Source organism: Hyla sarda, chromosome 3, assembly GCF_029499605.1.
Source record: "Hyla sarda isolate aHylSar1 chromosome 3, aHylSar1.hap1, whole genome shotgun sequence".
Lineage (NCBI taxonomy): Eukaryota > Metazoa > Chordata > Amphibia > Anura > Hylidae > Hyla > Hyla sarda.
Window position 1 is genome coordinate 259,319,873 of NC_079191.1, and position 18,987 is coordinate 259,338,859.

At 38.1% G+C, this 18,987-nt stretch overlaps 1 protein-coding gene across 14 annotated transcripts in view; it reads right to left on the reverse strand.

The window, feature by feature from the left end:
* PTPRK (protein tyrosine phosphatase receptor type K) overlaps nt 1-18,987 on the reverse strand; it is a 400,600-nt gene that overhangs the window by 41,279 nt on the left and 340,334 nt on the right. For 6 of the 14 annotated variants that reach the window (XM_056566508.1, XM_056566504.1, XM_056566511.1 and 3 more), the window contains 7 exons: nt 18,459-18,619; nt 12,221-12,256; nt 7,711-7,722; nt 6,074-6,258; nt 5,844-5,931; nt 4,870-4,946; nt 4,641-4,658 (listed from right to left, as the gene is read on the reverse strand). In XM_056566508.1, the coding sequence (XP_056422483.1) occupies nt 4,641-4,658; nt 4,870-4,946; nt 5,844-5,931; nt 6,074-6,258; nt 7,711-7,722; nt 12,221-12,256; nt 18,459-18,619 (577 nt within the window). The remainder of the gene's footprint in view (nt 1-4,640; nt 4,659-4,869; nt 4,947-5,843; nt 5,932-6,073; nt 6,259-7,710; nt 7,723-12,220; nt 12,257-18,458; nt 18,620-18,987) is intronic. The other 8 variants (XM_056566506.1, XM_056566518.1, XM_056566507.1 and 5 more) reach the window with 3 other exon arrangements.

Below are 18,987 nucleotides of genomic sequence, written 5' to 3' on the forward strand. Positions count from 1 at the left end.
CTGGAATACCACCTTAAAGGGGTACTCCCCTGGAATTTTTTTTTTATCAACTGGTGCCAGAAAGTTAAACAGATTTGTAAATTACCTCTAATTAAAAATCTTAATCCTTCCTGCACTTATCAGCTGTTGTATGCTCCATAGGAAGTTATTTTCTTTTTGAATTTCCTTTCTGTCTAACCCCAGTGCTCTCTGCTGACACCTCTGTCTATATTAAGAACTGTCCGGGGTAGAAGAAAATCCCCATAGCAAACCTATCATGCTCCGGTCAGTTCCTAAAATGGACAGAGGTATCAGCAGAGAGCACTGTGGTCAGACAGAAAGGAAATAAAAAAATAAAAACTTCCTGTGCAGCATACAACAGCTGATAAGTACTGGAAGGATCAATATTTTTTTAATAGAAGTAATTTACAAATCTGTAACTTTTTGGCACCAGTTGATTTAAAAAAAAACATGTTTTACAGGGGAGTACCACTTGATTTTTTTATGTATTGTGCTAACTAGCAAATGTTACAAGATTGTAACAAGTCTAATGATGTCATCTTTCAAAGTCAAGCCACATCAAGTGTTGCAAGTATATAATATTTATACAAATCTGACCAATTCAGTTACTAAATCGCCTTAGACAGTGTCAGATAAAAATAATGCATTTTTTTGTTATATAAAAACAGTAATTTTTTCTTTATTTAAATAACACCAAAAACCATGATAAAAATAGCAGAATTTGGCACCAAACCCGACCAACTCTACATTTTACTTAGAAAACCTGGAGAATGGTCAGGGCAGCAAGGAAAAGGGGCGTGTCACTGAAATTTTCGGAAAAAAAAAAACATTTTTACAAAGGTTTCTATGAAAAATGCGGTGGATCTGACCTATGAAAAACCCCACAGTTCAGAGCAGTTGTAAAAAAAAAAAAAAATAAGGAAAATGTAGGGAAACATTCATAAATACTGTGGAAAATACCTGCCAGGAATCAAAACCCAAAAAGAAAACTACTAAATCAGGGCCATTGTGTTTTTTGTTGTGTTTCAGCACTCAAAAACGCACTGGAAATAAAATGCAAGCATTTTTCTGCAGAAGACTCTTGTCATAGATGAGCCGAAGAAGCATTTCAATGTAAAATCACAATAGGGTCGGATTTACGGTCCTCTGCTTAAAAAAAAGTACAGCAACATTTCCAGTTAGCATTCTCTATAGGCAAAACACGGATTGTGTTATAATGTCTGTCTAGATAAAGAACACAATCTCTGTGTGTGAACCAAGTTCAATTACATCTATAACTAAATACTGCATATTAAATCTTATTGAATGGTTGTAGGTCATTTTGTTATAGATGCATGGAATAGATGGAAAAAAAATACTGTCATTGAGCAGACTACACTTAAACTAGTGCAAAGTTATTACCCCTAGGCTCTGTGCATACTGGAGTAATGGCTTTTTCTACGCTACTCCTGTTCTCTAAGAGCCAAAGGTAGAAAACATGTGAGAAAGTACTAAGACTATTCAACTTAAGCGATGACTGTGGTAGTAACTGTACAACGAAGACCGCTTAGCCCCTGCACCTTATCGAAACAGAAATAACTATTATACAAAGGGAATGGGAATAATGCTTCACATCCTGCGTACACCAAATCCCACAGGAAAAAAGGTCTCATTTGTCTATCCATGTAAATTTTCTGATTTAAAAACAATTGTATTTTGAAAGAAGTGCCTTAAAAAATGATTTTATTTTTAAAGAAGCATTCCAGGTTTTTTTTCCCCCCATATCATGCACACTCACTATCACTATTCCCACAGTACCATTTATCTTAATCCAGGATAGCTGCATCCATGTGTTTCATTATTGTTACTGGGTCATGTGACATTGTCAAAGGAAATGCTCAGTCATGATTCAGTCAACTTTGAATGGGTTCCCACAAGAGCCAGTGGTCGGCAGTAGGATCACACAAACTGCATTGCAGTCCCCATGGACGGCGATGCGTTTCTGAGTGGTACTGTTCGGAGCAGAAGAGGTTTTTTTATGGGGGTTTGTTCATGCTCTAGACAGTTCATGACACAGATAGAGGTGGTTCTGACTGAAAAGAACAATTTCGTCTAAGGCATACAGCAGCTTAAATGGGCACTGTCACCAACTTTATTTTTTGATATCTTGTAGTACTTATGTACTACAACAAATCTCTAATATACTTTTATTATTTTTTTTTTCATTAAAAAGGTTTCATTTATATTTAAAAACCGGCTACTGAAAAAGGACTGATTTTGGAGTGGCAATCAGTCCTTTCAATCAGACAGGCGGGAGCGAGCGCATTGGCTCCCCGGCCACTGACTGGGAGGCCACTCCACCCGCACATCGCCGCCGCCTCGTTGCCGCCGCTGTCCCGTCCCTGCACGCCCGCTGCCGGACTCTGCAGTAACTGCAAGTGTAATAAGGGAACTGGGTATGCGGGGCGGGGCGGGTGGAGGAGGGAACGGGCTAGTGCCGTAGCGGGGGGTGGGGAACAGGCTAGCAAAAAAAAATAAAAAATTGGATGGTGGGAGCTACCCTTTAAGTACTGAAAGGCTTAAAAGGGTACTCCAGTGGAAAACAAATAAAAAAAATCTTTGCCCTTCCAGTGCTTTTCAGTAGCTGTATGCTACAGAGGAAATTCTTCTTTTTTAATTTTTTTTTTGTCTTGTCCACTGTGCTCTCTGCTGATTCCTCTGTCCGTGTCAGGAACTGTCCAGAGCAACATAGGTTTGCAATGGGGATTTTCTCCTGCTCTGGAAAGTTTCTCTTATGGGCATCAGGTGTCAGCAGAGAGCACTGTGGACAAGACAAAAAAGAAATTCATAAAGAAGAGAATTTCCTCTGTAGCATACAGCTGCTAAAAAGTACTGGAAGAGTAAATATGTTTTAATAGAAGTCATTTACAAATCTGTTTAACTTTCTGGCACCAGTTAAATAAAAAACAAAATAAATTATAAATGTTTTCCACCAGAGTACCCCTTTAAGATTTTTACATAGAAAAAATTTACAAATCTGTATAACTGTCTTGAAAACTTTTTTTTTTGCTTTGCTGTAAAGTACCGTTTTAATACTTCTTAAATTTTTTTTTTTTTTTACTTTGTCTTCCCATAAAAATTTTTTATAAAATTGCGAAGACCCTTGCTCACCCTGCTGACACTTGGCAAAGATAGCTGATGCTGAATGCTAGATGAGGTAGCCTTCTAATGTCTTACAAATATTTTACACGAGTCCTATTTTGATTAATAGAACATGTCCACAATGCTTCTGGGTTGTCTGTCCACCTGTCAGTTAAGGTGAGAGAGGGGCTACATAAACCCTTAAAAAGGGTGCTACATAAAAAGGGTCTATTCATTCATACATTTTCCTGCGCATATTTGATGCTCCAGTTTTGAAGTTTCAGATTTTGTGCTGCAGAATTCAATGTAAATTAAATGAGTGAACATAGCTTCAAGCACTGTGCATCAAATATGTGCAGGATACTGTACGTGCGAATTAGGGTAGGATCACAAATTGCGTATATGCAGCATATTTTATGCTGTGCAAAATTTGATGCATATTTTCCTATGAGCAAACACAAAAGGCTTTCCTGCAGCAGCTCTGTGCATGCAGTGATGTTTGGAGGCGAGCCTCTTCATCAAGTCACATCAGTGTGCTGGCCCCGCCACCAAATCGTACTGCGCACACAGTTTGTTTGCTCTTAGGAGAATACACAGCATATTTCCCGATGTGTAACATAAAATACGCTGCATATACACATTGTGTGACCATACCATTAAAGTGGATACTACTGCAAGCTTAACTGCGGTGCAACCTGGGGTGATCAGTTTAGGATGCCATTTTCAGTTGCTTTTAGACAGCCATAATACAGACGCTTTTTTTCCACCTTTAACTAAAACCAGAATTGGAGTGAAATAGGTTTTAATCGTGCTCTAATTCCCTTTAATAAAACAAGTGTCTTTGCATAGGTAGACAAAATCAGAAAACTTCAAGGGAGTCTGCCCTATTTATGCTACCCAAACCACAGGCAGTATGAAATCCCAAATGACTTCCTTGTTACCAACAACTATGTTTTAATCTAAAATGTTAAGCATTTTAGGGGGAAAAAAAACTATACCATGGCTCAGTTTTAAATTGAGTTTTTCGCTAAAATGCTGCATGTCTCAGTTATAAAGGACTGAGTTGGGATTTCATGCTGCCGATTCTTCAGGCAGCAAAAAATCTCCTGACAGGCTTTTTCAATACAACTGCAAAATAAACATTTATAAAAACTTACACTACATGTCTCAACAAAAAGCATGGAGCAGTCAAATAATTAAAACATCAAAATAAAAAATGAGCATGGAATGTTATAGGGGAAAGTATAACACATTTCAGGGACCTTTACAAAAAAGTGGACTTTTGCCAGGTTACAATTTTTTGTTACATAACAAAACAAAGAAAAAAAAGCACAACTGAAACAAAAAAAAATTAATAAAAAAATAAAATAAAAACAGACAAACTTTGCAAAGTTAATCAAGTGAAGCATGCATAGATGTTGGGTAATAAGCATTAGTTGGAATTAGAAAGTAACTGGGGACAATGTCTATAATCAAATATTTATTATAGGGGTCTGTTATTCACATATAGTGGTACTTACATCCCTGTACAGCCAAATCTACAGCCCAAACCAAAGTCAGGTGTGAAAGAAAGCACAACAATGTCAGTGAGTACTGAGACTTAGAACAAGGAAAGTGTACAGTTTCTCTTCTTTTCAAACACTTGCAATAAGTTTCATAAGCATGACATGCGAAAAAGAAACAGTCACAAACAAAAGCCAAAAGCTCAAGGCATGCAGGAACAGAGGGAAGAATGTAAAGATCACTTACATCAATATAATTGGCATTTATGTAGTCAGAGGATGGGTCGTCTTCCACCGGCTGTAGGATGACTCTTGAGTGATCGTCTAATAAAAAAGTGGACCATTTTTTAGGAAGAGTAGTCATTATTAATTTAAAGGGACCTGTCAGCAGGTATATTATTCTATATGAGTTGAATAGCATACAAGGCATTATAGTGACATATCTAAATTCCTACATGGACCATTTTTAAGGAGGACTTTATTATATGCCTGCTTCCCTCAGGCTATAAAATGTTTGATATTAATGAGATGTTTTATGGTGGGGACACACATTATCTTTGTGTTCCCTGTTATCTCCATATGTCCATCACTAATAACTGTCAGTTAAGATGTTCTTAAAAATTTGATAAAAGCATGTTGATGGTTGAACAAACAATTGTCTCATATACGATCATTTTTCAGACTCATCCATACACAATGGAGTCCATTTTGGACATTACAGCTGCACATATTGGCCTGACATGATCACTGACACCAGGCGAAGACCAAACTATCTTTCTGAGAGCATTCTTTCTTTTGAATGAAAGAACTTTTGGTTGACTAATCAAACATTTCAAACACATTCGGCTTCTTTCCAGATGACGACAGTGTTATTGGTAAGCTAAATAAAACAATTGTTTAATGTTAAGTGTCACCAAAACAGATGATAATTTTGGTTGAAATGGTCCGCTACCATTACACCATATGGGCACCTTTATAAAGACATGGAGAAAAAACTGTCCTCATTCTCTATATAGCACTGAAAAGCACCAAAACATCAACTGATGTCATGGGGTTCCCTCACTTTTTTCCCCAGGACTTGACCACTGGGCTTCAGGCACACAGAGAAGTCCAATAGCTCCTAAATTATATGATGTTGGGGGGATGGGTTTACCCCACAGTAACATTTTAATGTATGTAGTGTAGCGAGACCCTTAAAAATCATGGTTGCCGAAGACTTACAGGCAATGATGTTTCCGTATCTATTCTTTGTTCGGTTCTGATCTTTCTTGGCAACATCCCATGACGCAGACTGCCCCTCAAAGAAACTCTGCAATATTAAATCATACATACAGTGTACACATGAACATATCAAGTTTCACTAAATCTAGAATTAAATAATTTGATATTAGATTAGGCAGAAACATTATCATCTTTGCTAATGCTATGGTCAACTCTCCTGACAGTTGTACCTCATACTCTTCTTTAAATCCATAGCTGTCAGAAGTCTTCATAAGGTTAATATGTTGAAGCAGGTCAGCCACTCTAATGGCTGGGTGAAGCTGTCCTGTCTGGTATGGAGATTCAGTCCCTTCGCATAAGTAACGGGGGACATCCAAGAGACGGCTGGACTCGGCTGTTGCAGTGTGGTTTTCATCTAAGAATACAAGGAAAAAATTGCATATATTTCAGTCATGGCTGATTGGAACTGGTTGGCTCTAACACAAGCAGCTCTTGCATCTATCATACCACTAATACAAAATAAAACTCGAAATTGTGATAAAAATTATAATAAAGTACAATGTCAACATAAAACACAGTCAAATACAATCCTATATGTAGTATTTAGTTAAAACAAAAAGTACTAATAACCTAAATGAAATATTTTAAGTGGAACATTTTAGGATTTTTTATTGCATAGGAATTGTGGGAAATTCAGGAAGATATCAGAAGCTGTAGTTTGAACTTCTTGGCAACCTATTTGAAGGTCCTTAAAAGGGTTACCGGGAAAAAACTTAGACTATATATATATATATATATATATATATATATATATATATATATATATATATATATATAATCTATTAACTGGCTCCAGAAACATTACTCCTATTAAAAAATCATAATCCTTTCAGTATTTATGAGCTGCTGATGTTGCGTTGTTCTTTTCTAAGAGCTCTCTGATGTCACCTGTCTCAGGAACTGTCCAGAGTAGAAGCAAATCCCCATAGCAAACCTATTCTACTCTGTGCAGTTCCCGAGACAAGCAGAGATGTCAGCAGAGAGCACTTTCGCCAGACAGAAAAGAACTCAACTTCAGCAGCTGATAATTATTGGAAGGATTAAGATTTTTCAATAGAAGTAATTTACAAATCTGTTCGACTTTCTGGAGCCAGTTGATATAAAAAGATTTTTCCTGGAATACCCCTTTAACTTCTAATACAGTAATGTCACATTGCACAGGATCTGTGAAAATGATAAATACTAATATTAGATATAGAGGCACAGAATTCTAAATCTGTCAGATACAAACAATCACATCTTGGTTTTTACATCTTAATGCAATCTGTTGACATAAAAGCTGAACTGTGATTGGTTGCTATGGGCATATCCCTCCACTTTTTCATAAGTCTGAAACAGAGTTTGATTCTGGAACTGGAGAAAAGATTTTGAAACTGAAAAGACTCAAATTGATTTGATCTGCATTGTTTTGCAGCATGTGCAATGATTTCTGCAATGTGTTACTTTCCTAAAGATCAAATTAAACCTTTTTTATTTTTTTGCGTGTGAACGTTTCCCATACATGAATACAGTGAAATAAGCCAGACCCATCTCCCATGCTTCACAGGATATCCTCAAGTTTGTCAGTTGTTTAGATGTACTACAGCAGGCATCTGGCAGGAGCAGCTGGGGGTGGCATCTGCCATGAATTAACGCAGTAGCACCTCTCAGCAAGATTGTTAAGCCTAGCTTTCTAATTATTGGGAATGTCATGTACAAAATGGATTTCACCTGCAAGAGACTCTAGTAAAAGTGAACTGTTTAAAGCATTTCAAGCTGCAGCATTATTTAAAAATAAAAAATAAAACACATCTGTCATCCTACTTACCAGTGATTGGCACTGAAGCCGGGAAGCAGGAAAAAAAAATTATAAAATGTTGTTACCTAAATTAAGCTGCATTAGATGTATGTATAGACAACATATGTGTATGGTTTACAAAGATGGATGACATAGATGAACAATACAGCCATGAAGACTAAAACTAATACTGCACAAAGGGCAAGGTCACAAAAATGAACACATGGCTAGGGTTACACCAGTAATCATGGAAGACAATCACAGGAAACTGTACGCCATCAGTCTTATAGTAAATGGTTCAATGTATGTGCAGCTTTCTGCATCTTTCTCAAGCAGTCACATATAGGTCAACTCAAAGAACTGGCAGTGCACTGGTGACACTGTATGCAGGCAAAGACATTTATGGCAAATTTAGCCGTGTAGCTCTAGCCCAACTTTAAAGATATACATACAAGTAAATTATCAGAAAAAAAAAACTATATAAAAAGGGATATAAGAAGTACAGAGAGACAACATCCAGCAACCAAAATGCTAATGCACAGGAATAGCTTAAAAAACTGAAATAGCCAATTTAAAGATATATTACTACTACTAAACGTTTCCTCCTTGAAGGAACACTAAACCCAAAAATTGTAAAAGTGATTACAATTAAAAATGAGCCGCAACCATGATCAATTTATAGTTTCTATAGCTGCTGCAACAGCCTAGCAGAAATGTTGGTGAGCACAGATGTTAGGGTATGTTCCACACCGGAATGGAGTTGTTTTGGTAGCAAGCACATGGATTTCTGCAATGCCCATTTAGGTTGACAGAATTGCAGATATCATCTCTGCTTTGAATAAATATACCCTTAAAGTATGACTGTACCCATACATACAATATACTAGTGCTCCGGTCTTTGCCTGGGTCTTTGTTTCCTACCCCCTAATGAGACACTCTCTAGGGCTCTATTGAGGGCAATCACTGAGGCTGCATAATAATGTCATAATGTCATAAGGAGAGCGTGTCCATAGTGAAAGAAAACCAAGGGACAGACTAGAGTACTTGCACTGGATTCAGGAAGGTGAGTATAGTGCATTAAATTTTTTTTAAGTGTGTGCATTTAAAAGGGTACTACGTGAACAGCTTAAATTAACTTATGCCCTATCCACAGAATAGGGGATAAGTAGCTGATTGCTGGGACCCCAGAATGGGACCCAGTCTCACTCATTCATTTTTATGGGAGCGCCGATTATGCTCTACTCGGGTCTTTTCGGTGCTCCCATGGAAAATCAATTAAACATGTGCTGTCTAACGCACGTTCTCCTAGCTAATTAACTATTTAATTTTGGCCCCTTTAGGTGACCTTGAGATGTAAAAAAAAAAAATAAAATAAAAAAACAATGTTTTCAGTGAACAAAACATTCTGCACATAGCTTAAGATAAAAATAAAAGGTTAATAAATAAATAAAATGGTGGTCATACCCCTTAGATAGCTGTTGGCTGAATATTTGCTTGGCCAACAGCTAAATGTTCTGCCCCTAGCCCATACACATTCAGTTCAGCCGAATGTGCATATGTGTTCTCAATATGGGGAGGGAAATAAGCTGCTACCAGAAACTTCTAGCAGCAGCTTGTTTGTCTTATGAAGGATTGTACATGTTGATGTACACCTGCCCCAATCCTTCTATTTCCTAAGTACTGTCTTTAGGGGAAAGTTAGTATACCTCTATGCACATTAGACACTTAAATGGGCACTGTCATGAAAAATAATTTTTGATATGTTGTAGTACTCAAGTACTACAACATATCTCTAATATACTTTTATTAAAAAAAAATGCTTTTAAAACGTTTTAAAAGCAATTTGAAATTCGGCCACTAGGGGGCGCCCTCCTAGTGGCCGAATGCAGTGCAGAGTGACGTCACAGCAAAATTCCGACTGATTCCGGCAGGGCATCAGTCGAAATTTTGCGCAGGCGCAGTAACAGCCAGGGCTCCGCATCGGCTGACGGCCCTGCTGCAAGGTGCGGGCGGCGCGGGGGGGTTGGCTGCTACAGCAAGGTGCGTGGAGTGCTGCTCTAAGGTACGGGGGGGATGGGGGGCGCTGCTGCAAGGTGCGGGGGGATGGGGGGCGCTGCTGCAAGGTACGGGGGAGGATGGGGGGCGCTGCTGCAAGGTACGGGGGGGGGGGGATGGGGGTTGTTTGGGTTTCCTTACCGAGCGGCAGGAAGAGTCTCTCCCGCATCCGTCCCTCCCGCATCGGCTCCTGGCTCACTCCTTCCCCCATGAAACTCCTGTCCTGGGTGCCTCCAGTTGTTTTACCACTACAACTCCCAGCATGCCCTGACAGCCAATAGATGTCAGGGCATGCTGGGAGTTGTAGTGGTGAAACAGCTGGAGGCACCCTGTTGGGAGAACTAAGGGCGGAAGTCCCCCCCCAGCAGGCATCAGTGACATGGTGCCTGCTGGGGAAGTCTGCCTGGTAGTGAGCACACTACCAGGCAGACTAAATGCCATTTTAAAAATAGTAAAAAAAATAAATAAAGGCAGGGAGGGTGTTAGGGATAGAAGGGCAATAGGCAGGGACAGAAAAAAAAATCATGATGGTGGGAGCTACCCTTTAAGTTCAGCCAACATTTAAATATTGTCCGGCATTTATCATTGTAGGTGTAAGTGACGCGTTGTTTTTCTACACCTTTTTGTGTGTGCTGGGAATGTGTAGGAACACCAAATTTATTAAAAGGTCAAAGAGCATTTGATAAATTTTGCGCAGGTCACATTTTCTGAAATTTCTCTCCTGGCATACACAAAAAAGCTAAGCTAAGTCTGGGCAGGTGTATTTTTAGAGACTTTTCAGTGGCTTTGAGCCTTTTATGTGCCTTTTCACAAAAAGGCGCAATTCATAAAACCCTTCCATATCATGTGTATTGCCAAAATCAGTGGATTGCAACTGAAAATCAGCAGAAATGTGTAAACCAAAAGGTGCAAAAAAACCCTGCTTGCAGCTTTTTTGCGCCTTTTCTTGACACAACAAAAAGTCTAAAGACGATGATAAATGTCGGCCATTGTGTATTGTGTGTATACATATTTTTGGCCTCTACAGCCATTTCAATGTCTTATTATATTTTAAGACCTTTTAGGGAAGTTATTCTATAATGGGGTTCTTATAAGCTTTCTTTTACTCTCCTGAAGGAACTCCTAAGTTGATTTATGAAAAAGCATATAAAAGTGGTAACCTAGGGTAAAAGTGTTTTTGTACCACAATAAATACAACGAAATAATATATATGAAAAAAAAAAAAAACGTTTCCAAAAGGTGTTCATAGCATTTTAAAGCCCTTTACAGCCGCCAATTAAAATGTATTCGACACAACACATATCAGGATTACATTTTCCACAAGTCCTTGCAGATAACAATAAATCATTTCATGGCCGGCAATATGACCTTCTTTGAATATTAAAGTGAAAATCAATCTGTGATAGTATCTATTCTCTCCCTCTGAAAATTAAATGTGTCTGGGCTATGAAAGTATGTGTATTTATAAGCACAATTTATACAACCAGGTTACCCACTGGTGCTCATTCAATGGCAAAATACTATTCTTTGTTTTATCAGAATAAAAATAAATAAAGAGAATAGTATGAGAATAGCTTGATATCGTATGTGTATTTCCGGATAAGCTTCTGCCATGGAAGAGATAATTGGAAAAGAGGTGTATCAGAGGCGTGAAATAGAAAATGTAACCTGAAATAATGGGCCATCTACAAGAGCACTGTTCTTGAAGAAACAATAGATGTAATCTCCCGCTACCTAGTTTAAGGAATGTGTTTAGTTTACATACTGTATATCTTTCAGTAAAAAAAAGAATATGTCAGTGGCTGTGTAAGGTTGTGCACGGACTTGCTATAGCTATCTCAGTTCTACTTGTACATTACAAGGCCAGAGAATTGCTGTCACTCTTTTATGAAATATCACAAAAAGTCAACATTTCAAATAACCAGGAGATGGGTTTCTGAATCAAGTGAATTGCTTTAGAAACCCACAAGCCATAAAACTCCAAATAGCACTATGTAATAAAGAGAGGGTGCTTGCTTGGACATTGTCACTCTGTAGATTTTATGCCATGCCTATATTAAAGGGGTCCCCCGGTGGAAAACATTTTTTTTTTTTTTTTGTTTTTAAATCAGCAGCTGATAGTACTGGAAAGATTAAGATTTTAAAATAGAAGTCATTAAAAAATATGTTTGACTTTCTGGCACCAGTTGATCAAAATAAAAAAAAATAAGATTTTCCACCAAAGTACCCCTTTAAAGCACATCATGTAGCATCAGCAGGCAGACAACTATATCCTGACGTGGGCTCCACAAAGCCTATATGGCTTTCAATACTGATATCTTTAGAGACTTTGGCTCATATTAAATTAGATTTCTCTACATATTGATGATGTCTGTTTATAAAGGTGGTGGTGGTGGGGGGTAAGAAATATCTTAACATTGTTGTGAGTCACATGCAACAAGATCATTCATGCATGAACTGAAATGATGCCAGACTGGGTCCTCACCTAACACAGCAGTCGGCACAAGTGGATCATTGGGCACTGCAGGAAAACAAAGCTCATGAAAATACATATTACCTCCATTTTGGGCAGTTGGAAAAACAGACAGACATAGAAATAAGCACAATAACATCGACTGCTATAGAAAGGTGAGTAAATCCAAAAGAAAAAACAACAACAATAAAAGATGTAATAAATGTGCATGAGACCACTAGCTCCAAAGAGAAAAGCATTTTCACCCAAGCAGTACAAAACTGGCATATATGAGTAAAAAGCACTAAAATCTGTCATGTTTCTTTTACTAACATATTCAAAATATTCTATTGTGTTGTGGTATCCATTTCTGCAAGTCACAACAAGTAGTGCAGCCACACTGGTTAATAGCTCTCTACTGCCCATGACTGCACTATGGCCCTTTGGTCACACTTCTACAAGTAGTCTGAAATGGGTACTCCGCTGCCCTGCTTCCAGAGCTCCGGTCCCCAGCGTCCGGAAGTTTATTGTTCCGAACGCTGTGTGCGTGCTTCCGTGTTCAGGGCTGCCCCTCGCAACAACGCCCGCCCCCTCAATGAAAGTCTATGGGAAGGAGGCGTGACAGCAGTCGCGCCCCCTTCCCACAGACTTTCGTTGAGGGGGCGGGCGTGACATCACGAGGGGGCGGGCGTGACGTCACGAGGGGGCAGGCGTGACATCACAAGGGGGCAGGCGTGACATCACGAGGGGGTGGCCCTGAACACAGAAGCCCACACACAGCGTTTGGAACAATAAACTTCCGGACACTGGGGAGCAGAGCTCCGGAAGCAGGGCAGCGGAGTACCCCTTTAAAACAGTATACTAGCACTGGTTTTAATTCAGCTGCCAAACATAATAGGTAGCCAAGAAAGATGATTACACCATCAAAGAAAGTTCTCTGATGATAGACAAGGCTGCACCTGTTGACAACTTTGCAAGCAGCTTTTTCACTGCTGAATGGAGAATAGCAATATTTCTGAGTTAAACATAACATCCAAAGATTGCTGCTCTAACTTTTACACTACTAATATAAGGACAGTATTATATTTTGGGTGGAAATCCTTTTTTAAACTTCACTCTGGAAATAACCTATTAAAGCTAGTACTTGTCAGGGAAAATACTGCAATGTTTGAGCATCGTCTTAGAGTATGGTTAGTTTGACTTGCATATAAACTAGGGAAAATAAGAGTACTGGGTCATAAATATAATCTTTATTTTCAAGAATGTCACCAACTTACAAGACAAACAAAATATGAATGCTCGATATAGCTTAAAAAATGTCATGCATCAATTATGCAAAATGGGGTATTCTAAAAAAGCTGATGTGACAGATGAATGTCTTAGCAGGTCAATGAGGGCTAGATCAGCCAATCACAGTACTACATAAATGCATGAAAAAAGCAACTAGTAAAAGTGATGGAGGAAAGACGGTAAAGTAAAATTCTAAAGTTGCATTCATAACTAGGAAACTAGCAGCATGTGAAAAGTACTACAATATATACACAATAAGTAGCTGCCACTCTTAAAGGGAATTTGTCATCAGAAAATAACCTACCATTTAATTCAAGTTTATAGATTAAATTATTTTTGTAAAAATTTTGGGGGACATTTCTCCTCATTTTCCATTTTACCATCCATATAGTGAAAAACAATTTGAAATCTTGCAGTTTTCACACTGCCACTAAGTCTAAACATTAGCTGAAAATTCTGTTCTATAGAGGAAATTTCAGCATTTTTCTCATTATCCTCACAGACTACAGACAGATTACAAAAAAGGCGAAATCAGTATATAGATAAAATGTGATCAGGCCATCCCATTAGGTGATGCTCAGAGCTTATCTCCCCTCTCCCTACACATTGGTCTCTACACAGGTCACAGAGCAAGCCTAGAGAACTCAAGGAAAGTGAATGGTGTCTGAGACCACTGTTGCCTATGCTTAGAGGGCTGTAAAGGATCTTTCCAAATGTTGTTAAAACAGCAAAGACAAGATGACTGTTCTATAATGTTTTAAATAAAAAAAAAATACAAAATCAGAAAATAGAAACAGATTAGAAAAAAATATGTTCGTATCTGGCTCTAAATCAATAAAAAAAAAATCTAGGTAAAACATTTCATTTAAGCAGCTAAATGCCTTACATAAAATAACTCAATATGCCATAAAATTATAAAATATATTGTAACTGCATTGATTATTGTAATATTCTCTAGTCTCAGAAATATCCTTTATATACTAAATGTCAGGTTTTCACGTAAACTCCACACTTTAGGTGGATCAAACACACAGAAAAAGGTGCAAACTTTTATATTCTAGTTTCTCTCTGTATCGGTTCCACTTCTGGTTTTAGTAAAAATATCAACCAAAATGAGGCTCAAGAAACTCAGTGGGATCATAGCCTAAATGGAAATTCCTATATACACTTCTAATCCCCAAATACTCACCTTAGAAAGTCATTTTACAATTTATGCATAAAAATGTTGCTCAGTAACTTAACATAAGATCAGTAGCAAAATAAAGTATTGCTATGCATTTGTAATTAGCCTACATTATAGCCCAAAGACGCACTGTCATTTCTGTTGGTTCTCACTGTTAACGGACACATCCCTAGCTCTTTAAGGACGCAGGGCGTACCTGTACACCCTGCGTCCGGTTCCAGTATATAACGCAGGGTCACGCTGCGTCTAAAATGAAAGTGAAAGCTTCCTGGCAGCTCAGTCGGGCTGATCAGGACCATCGCGATAAAATCGCGATGTCCCGATCAGCTAGGACGCGAGCGGAGGTCCCCTTACCTGCCTCCGTCGCGTTCGATTGGCGATTGATTGCCCAAAGCCTGAGATCCAGGCTTGAGCAATCGACTGCCCAGAACACTGATCAATGCAAAGCTATGGCTTTGCAGGGATCAGTGTAAAAAAATCAGTGTGTACAGTGTTATAGCCCCCTATGGGAGTCAGGAGATGACAATTTTTAACGTATAAATGTTCCTGCATGTAGTTATGATTTTTTTCAGAAGTGCGACAAAATCAAACCTATATATGTAGGATATCATTTTAACCTTATGGACCTACAGAATAAAGATAAGGTGTAATTTTTACCAAAAAATGCACTGTGTAGAAACGGAAGCCCCCAAAATTTACAAAATTGAATTTTTTCGTAAATTCTGTCGCACAATGAATTTTTTTTCCATTTCTCGGTGGATTTTTTGGTAAAATGATTAATATCACTGCAAAGTAGAATTGGTGGTGCAAAAAATAAGCCATCATATGGAATTTTAGGTGCAAAATTGAAAGCATTATGATTTTTAGAAGGTGATAAGGAAAAAATGAAAATGCAAAAACGGAAAAACCCTGCATCCTTAAAGGGGTATTCCAGGAAAAAACTTTTTTTTTATATATACCAACTGGCTCCAGAAAGTTAAACAGATTTGTAAATTACTTCTATTAAAAAATCTTAATCCTTTCAGTACTTATGAGCTTCTGAAGTTAAGGTTGTTCTTTCCTGTCTAAGTGCTCTCTGATGACGTGTCTCGGGAACCGCCCAGTTTAGAACCAAATCCCCATAGCAAACCTCTTCTAAACTGGGCAGTTCCCGAGACACGTGTCATCAGAGAGCACTTAGACAGAAAAGAACAACCTTAACTTCAGAAGCTCATAAGTACTGAAAGGATGAAGATTTTTTAATAGTAGTAATATACAAATCTGTTTAACTTTCTGTAGCCAGTTGATAAATATATAAAAAAGTTTTTTCCTGGATAACCCCTTTAAGGGGCTAAGAGTGTATCTGAGGCCCCATGTGTTCAAATGTGGACTAGCTCTGGTTCATTCGAAATGTCTAACCAGGCAAAATTGGCTTATAGTCTATTGTGTGTGGTCTGAGGTCTACATCCCGCTGTACAGGTTATTCGTATATCTCACCATTTGAGGTAAGTTTTTTGGCGGGGGGGGGAAACATTTTTTAAATGGCTGTATTACAAGTGTTTTCATGCTTGTTGATTTGTCATTGAGAATTGGTCACTGTTTGGCTGAAATCTGTGGGTAAACAAAATGGGTCTTTTTTCAAAGCAGAATAGCATGTCAGCCTTTGTACCACATAGATAAAATATGAAATCCCTTATATTAAACTTTAACATATATATGTTTAACCCCTTAATGACTGAGCATTTTTCTACTTTAGTTTTTTTTCTTCCTTACCTTTTAAAATCATTACCCTTTTAATTTTGCACCTACAGACCCATATGATGGCTTGTTTTTTGCACCCCCGACTTCACTTTGTAATGACATCAGTCATTTTAACCAAAAATCTACGTAAAAAAATATAAAATACAAAATGGCATTTTTTTTATTTCATCTTTTTAACTTTTGGGGGCTTCTGTTCTACGCAGTGCATTTATTACACCTTATCTTTATTATGTAGGTCCATACGATTAAAATCATACCCTACTTATTCAGGTTTGATGTTGTTTTACCTCTGGAAAAAATCATTACTACATGGACGAAAATGAACACGTTTAAAAATGTCCTCATTTTTGTGCCGTGATCTGAAGTTTTTATCGGTACCATTTTTGTTTTGATTGGACTTTTTGATAGCTTTTTATAAATTTTTTTATGGTATAAAAACTTACCAAAAATACGCTATTTTGGACATTGTTTTTTTATTTACGTGTACACCATTGACCGTGCGGTTTAATTAACAATATATTTTTATTGTTCGGACATTTACGCATGCGGCAATATCACATGTTTACATTTATTTACATAGGTTTTTTTTATGTTAAAAGGGGGGTGATTCAAACTTTTATAAGGGAATGGGTTAAATCACATTTATTAACTTTTTTCACACTTAGTTTTTTGCACTGTTTTAGACCCCAAAGGGGACTACAATATGCAGTAAGTTGATTGCAGGCACTGATCAATGTTATCTGATCATTGATCAGTGTTATTGGCGCTCCACTGCTCCTGCCCGGATCTGTGGAGGCAGGTGGGGACCCTCCTCGCATGTCCTAACAGCTGATCGGGACACCGCGGTGGTCCCGATCAGCCCAACTGAGCTGCCGGGAAGCTTTCACTTTCGACGCGGCGATCAACTTTGATTGCCGCGTCTAAAGAGTTAATGCCGGACATCTGCCTGATAGCAGCCGGAACCATGCGGGTATAATGCGAGATCAGCTCCTGAGCTCGCTTCATAACCCTGCCGTGCCGCAGCGTCCTTTATAAACGGCATGTGGTCAAAAGAGAACTCCACCCAAATGAAATAACCTTTATAAAGCTGCATTGTTAAAGCTATATAACTTTGCAATAGAAAGTATAATCTTTGCTGAGCGTATACCAGGTTTCTCTCAGCTTTTCCTCTAGGTAGAAAGTCCAGTAGTTCTTAGCGCGCATGATGACTGACACCAGTTTGCTGGATTCTTAGGCCATTTTGGGCCTGACATCACTTTGCAACATCACACTCCCTTCTCCTTAACTCAGAGCAGAGAGCATAGAGCGCTTTAGTGTGCAGTGTGTGGTTGTCCTTGATTGGCTGAGGCACGTCACCACGTGTGACCTGCTTAAGTATCTCAAGGCAGACCCTCCCTGCTGCTCAAACAGAAAACAAGTGCAGGGGCTGATTGTTTGTATAGATTTTCTGCAGCTCTCAGCTGGATATTCAAAGGCTGTTTAAAGGGGCTATGGGGATTTTGAAAAATCAGCAGGGATGCCTTGAGAAGTCATGGCAAGCAAATATATGAAATGCTTTTGACTTGATAAAGGGAGGATTCCTGAAAGCTTGTCCTCTTTACAAAATAATGTTCAAAAGTCCAAATAAAAAAGGTATTACAAGCTTCTGCAACATTCTACGATTTTGCATCTGCATCACAATACAGCTACTCCAAACTAATATATATATATATATATATATATATATATATATATATTATACTTAAGTTTTTATGTTTACCACTTTTGGATGGATATCTCCTTTAGCCCTTAGAAATCGTGGACAGAATCTTTAACAAATGAATCACCATTAACAAATGAGTAAGTATTGTAATACAGTGGAAAGTATGCCATTGTACATGGATCTGTATTTTAAAATAATCGATAATAGTTATGCATTTTAGATAATATTGCTAAATTTGCTGAATTTGATCACACAAAATCAATCACTGCACAGATCATGTGATGTCACTGCAATGCAATATGAAGATAGATGTACTGCCAAATCAGTCAGCGTTCATTTGCTAAGAGAATACTTACATCTGGGGCTGAAATTATGAGAATCCATATAGGTGATGGATAGAGGATCTTCTGCATGCAAGGTACTTTGATCAGCGTAACTCCTATCCATTGCATTCACCATGTGAGTCATCTCTTGCCGTGTATTACCCATTGCATCCTTGCGTTTCTTGGCCAGTTTACTGCAAGGTAAAATAGTTTAGTGTCCACAATGTGCATGAAGAGTTCTGTACTGTTTTTATGCCAACACTTATAACCTGTAAATGAACTAAAAACACAGGTTACAAATAAAAAAAAGACTGAAATTCTGTCCCTACGGAAATTTTGATGCTGGATTGATGCACTTTGTCATCAGTTTGTCTAGATTCCAGAATAAAACTACTGGCCCCAACTGGTATATAAGCCCATCCCTGTTACCCTGTTCAAATGTCTATTGTTACTAAGAATCATTCTATTTAGATCACCAAGGAATTAAAAAAGAAAATTAAAAAAAACACAAAAACTAAAATGGCTGCATAAATTAAACTGCATGGAAGCATCCGGTCTTTAG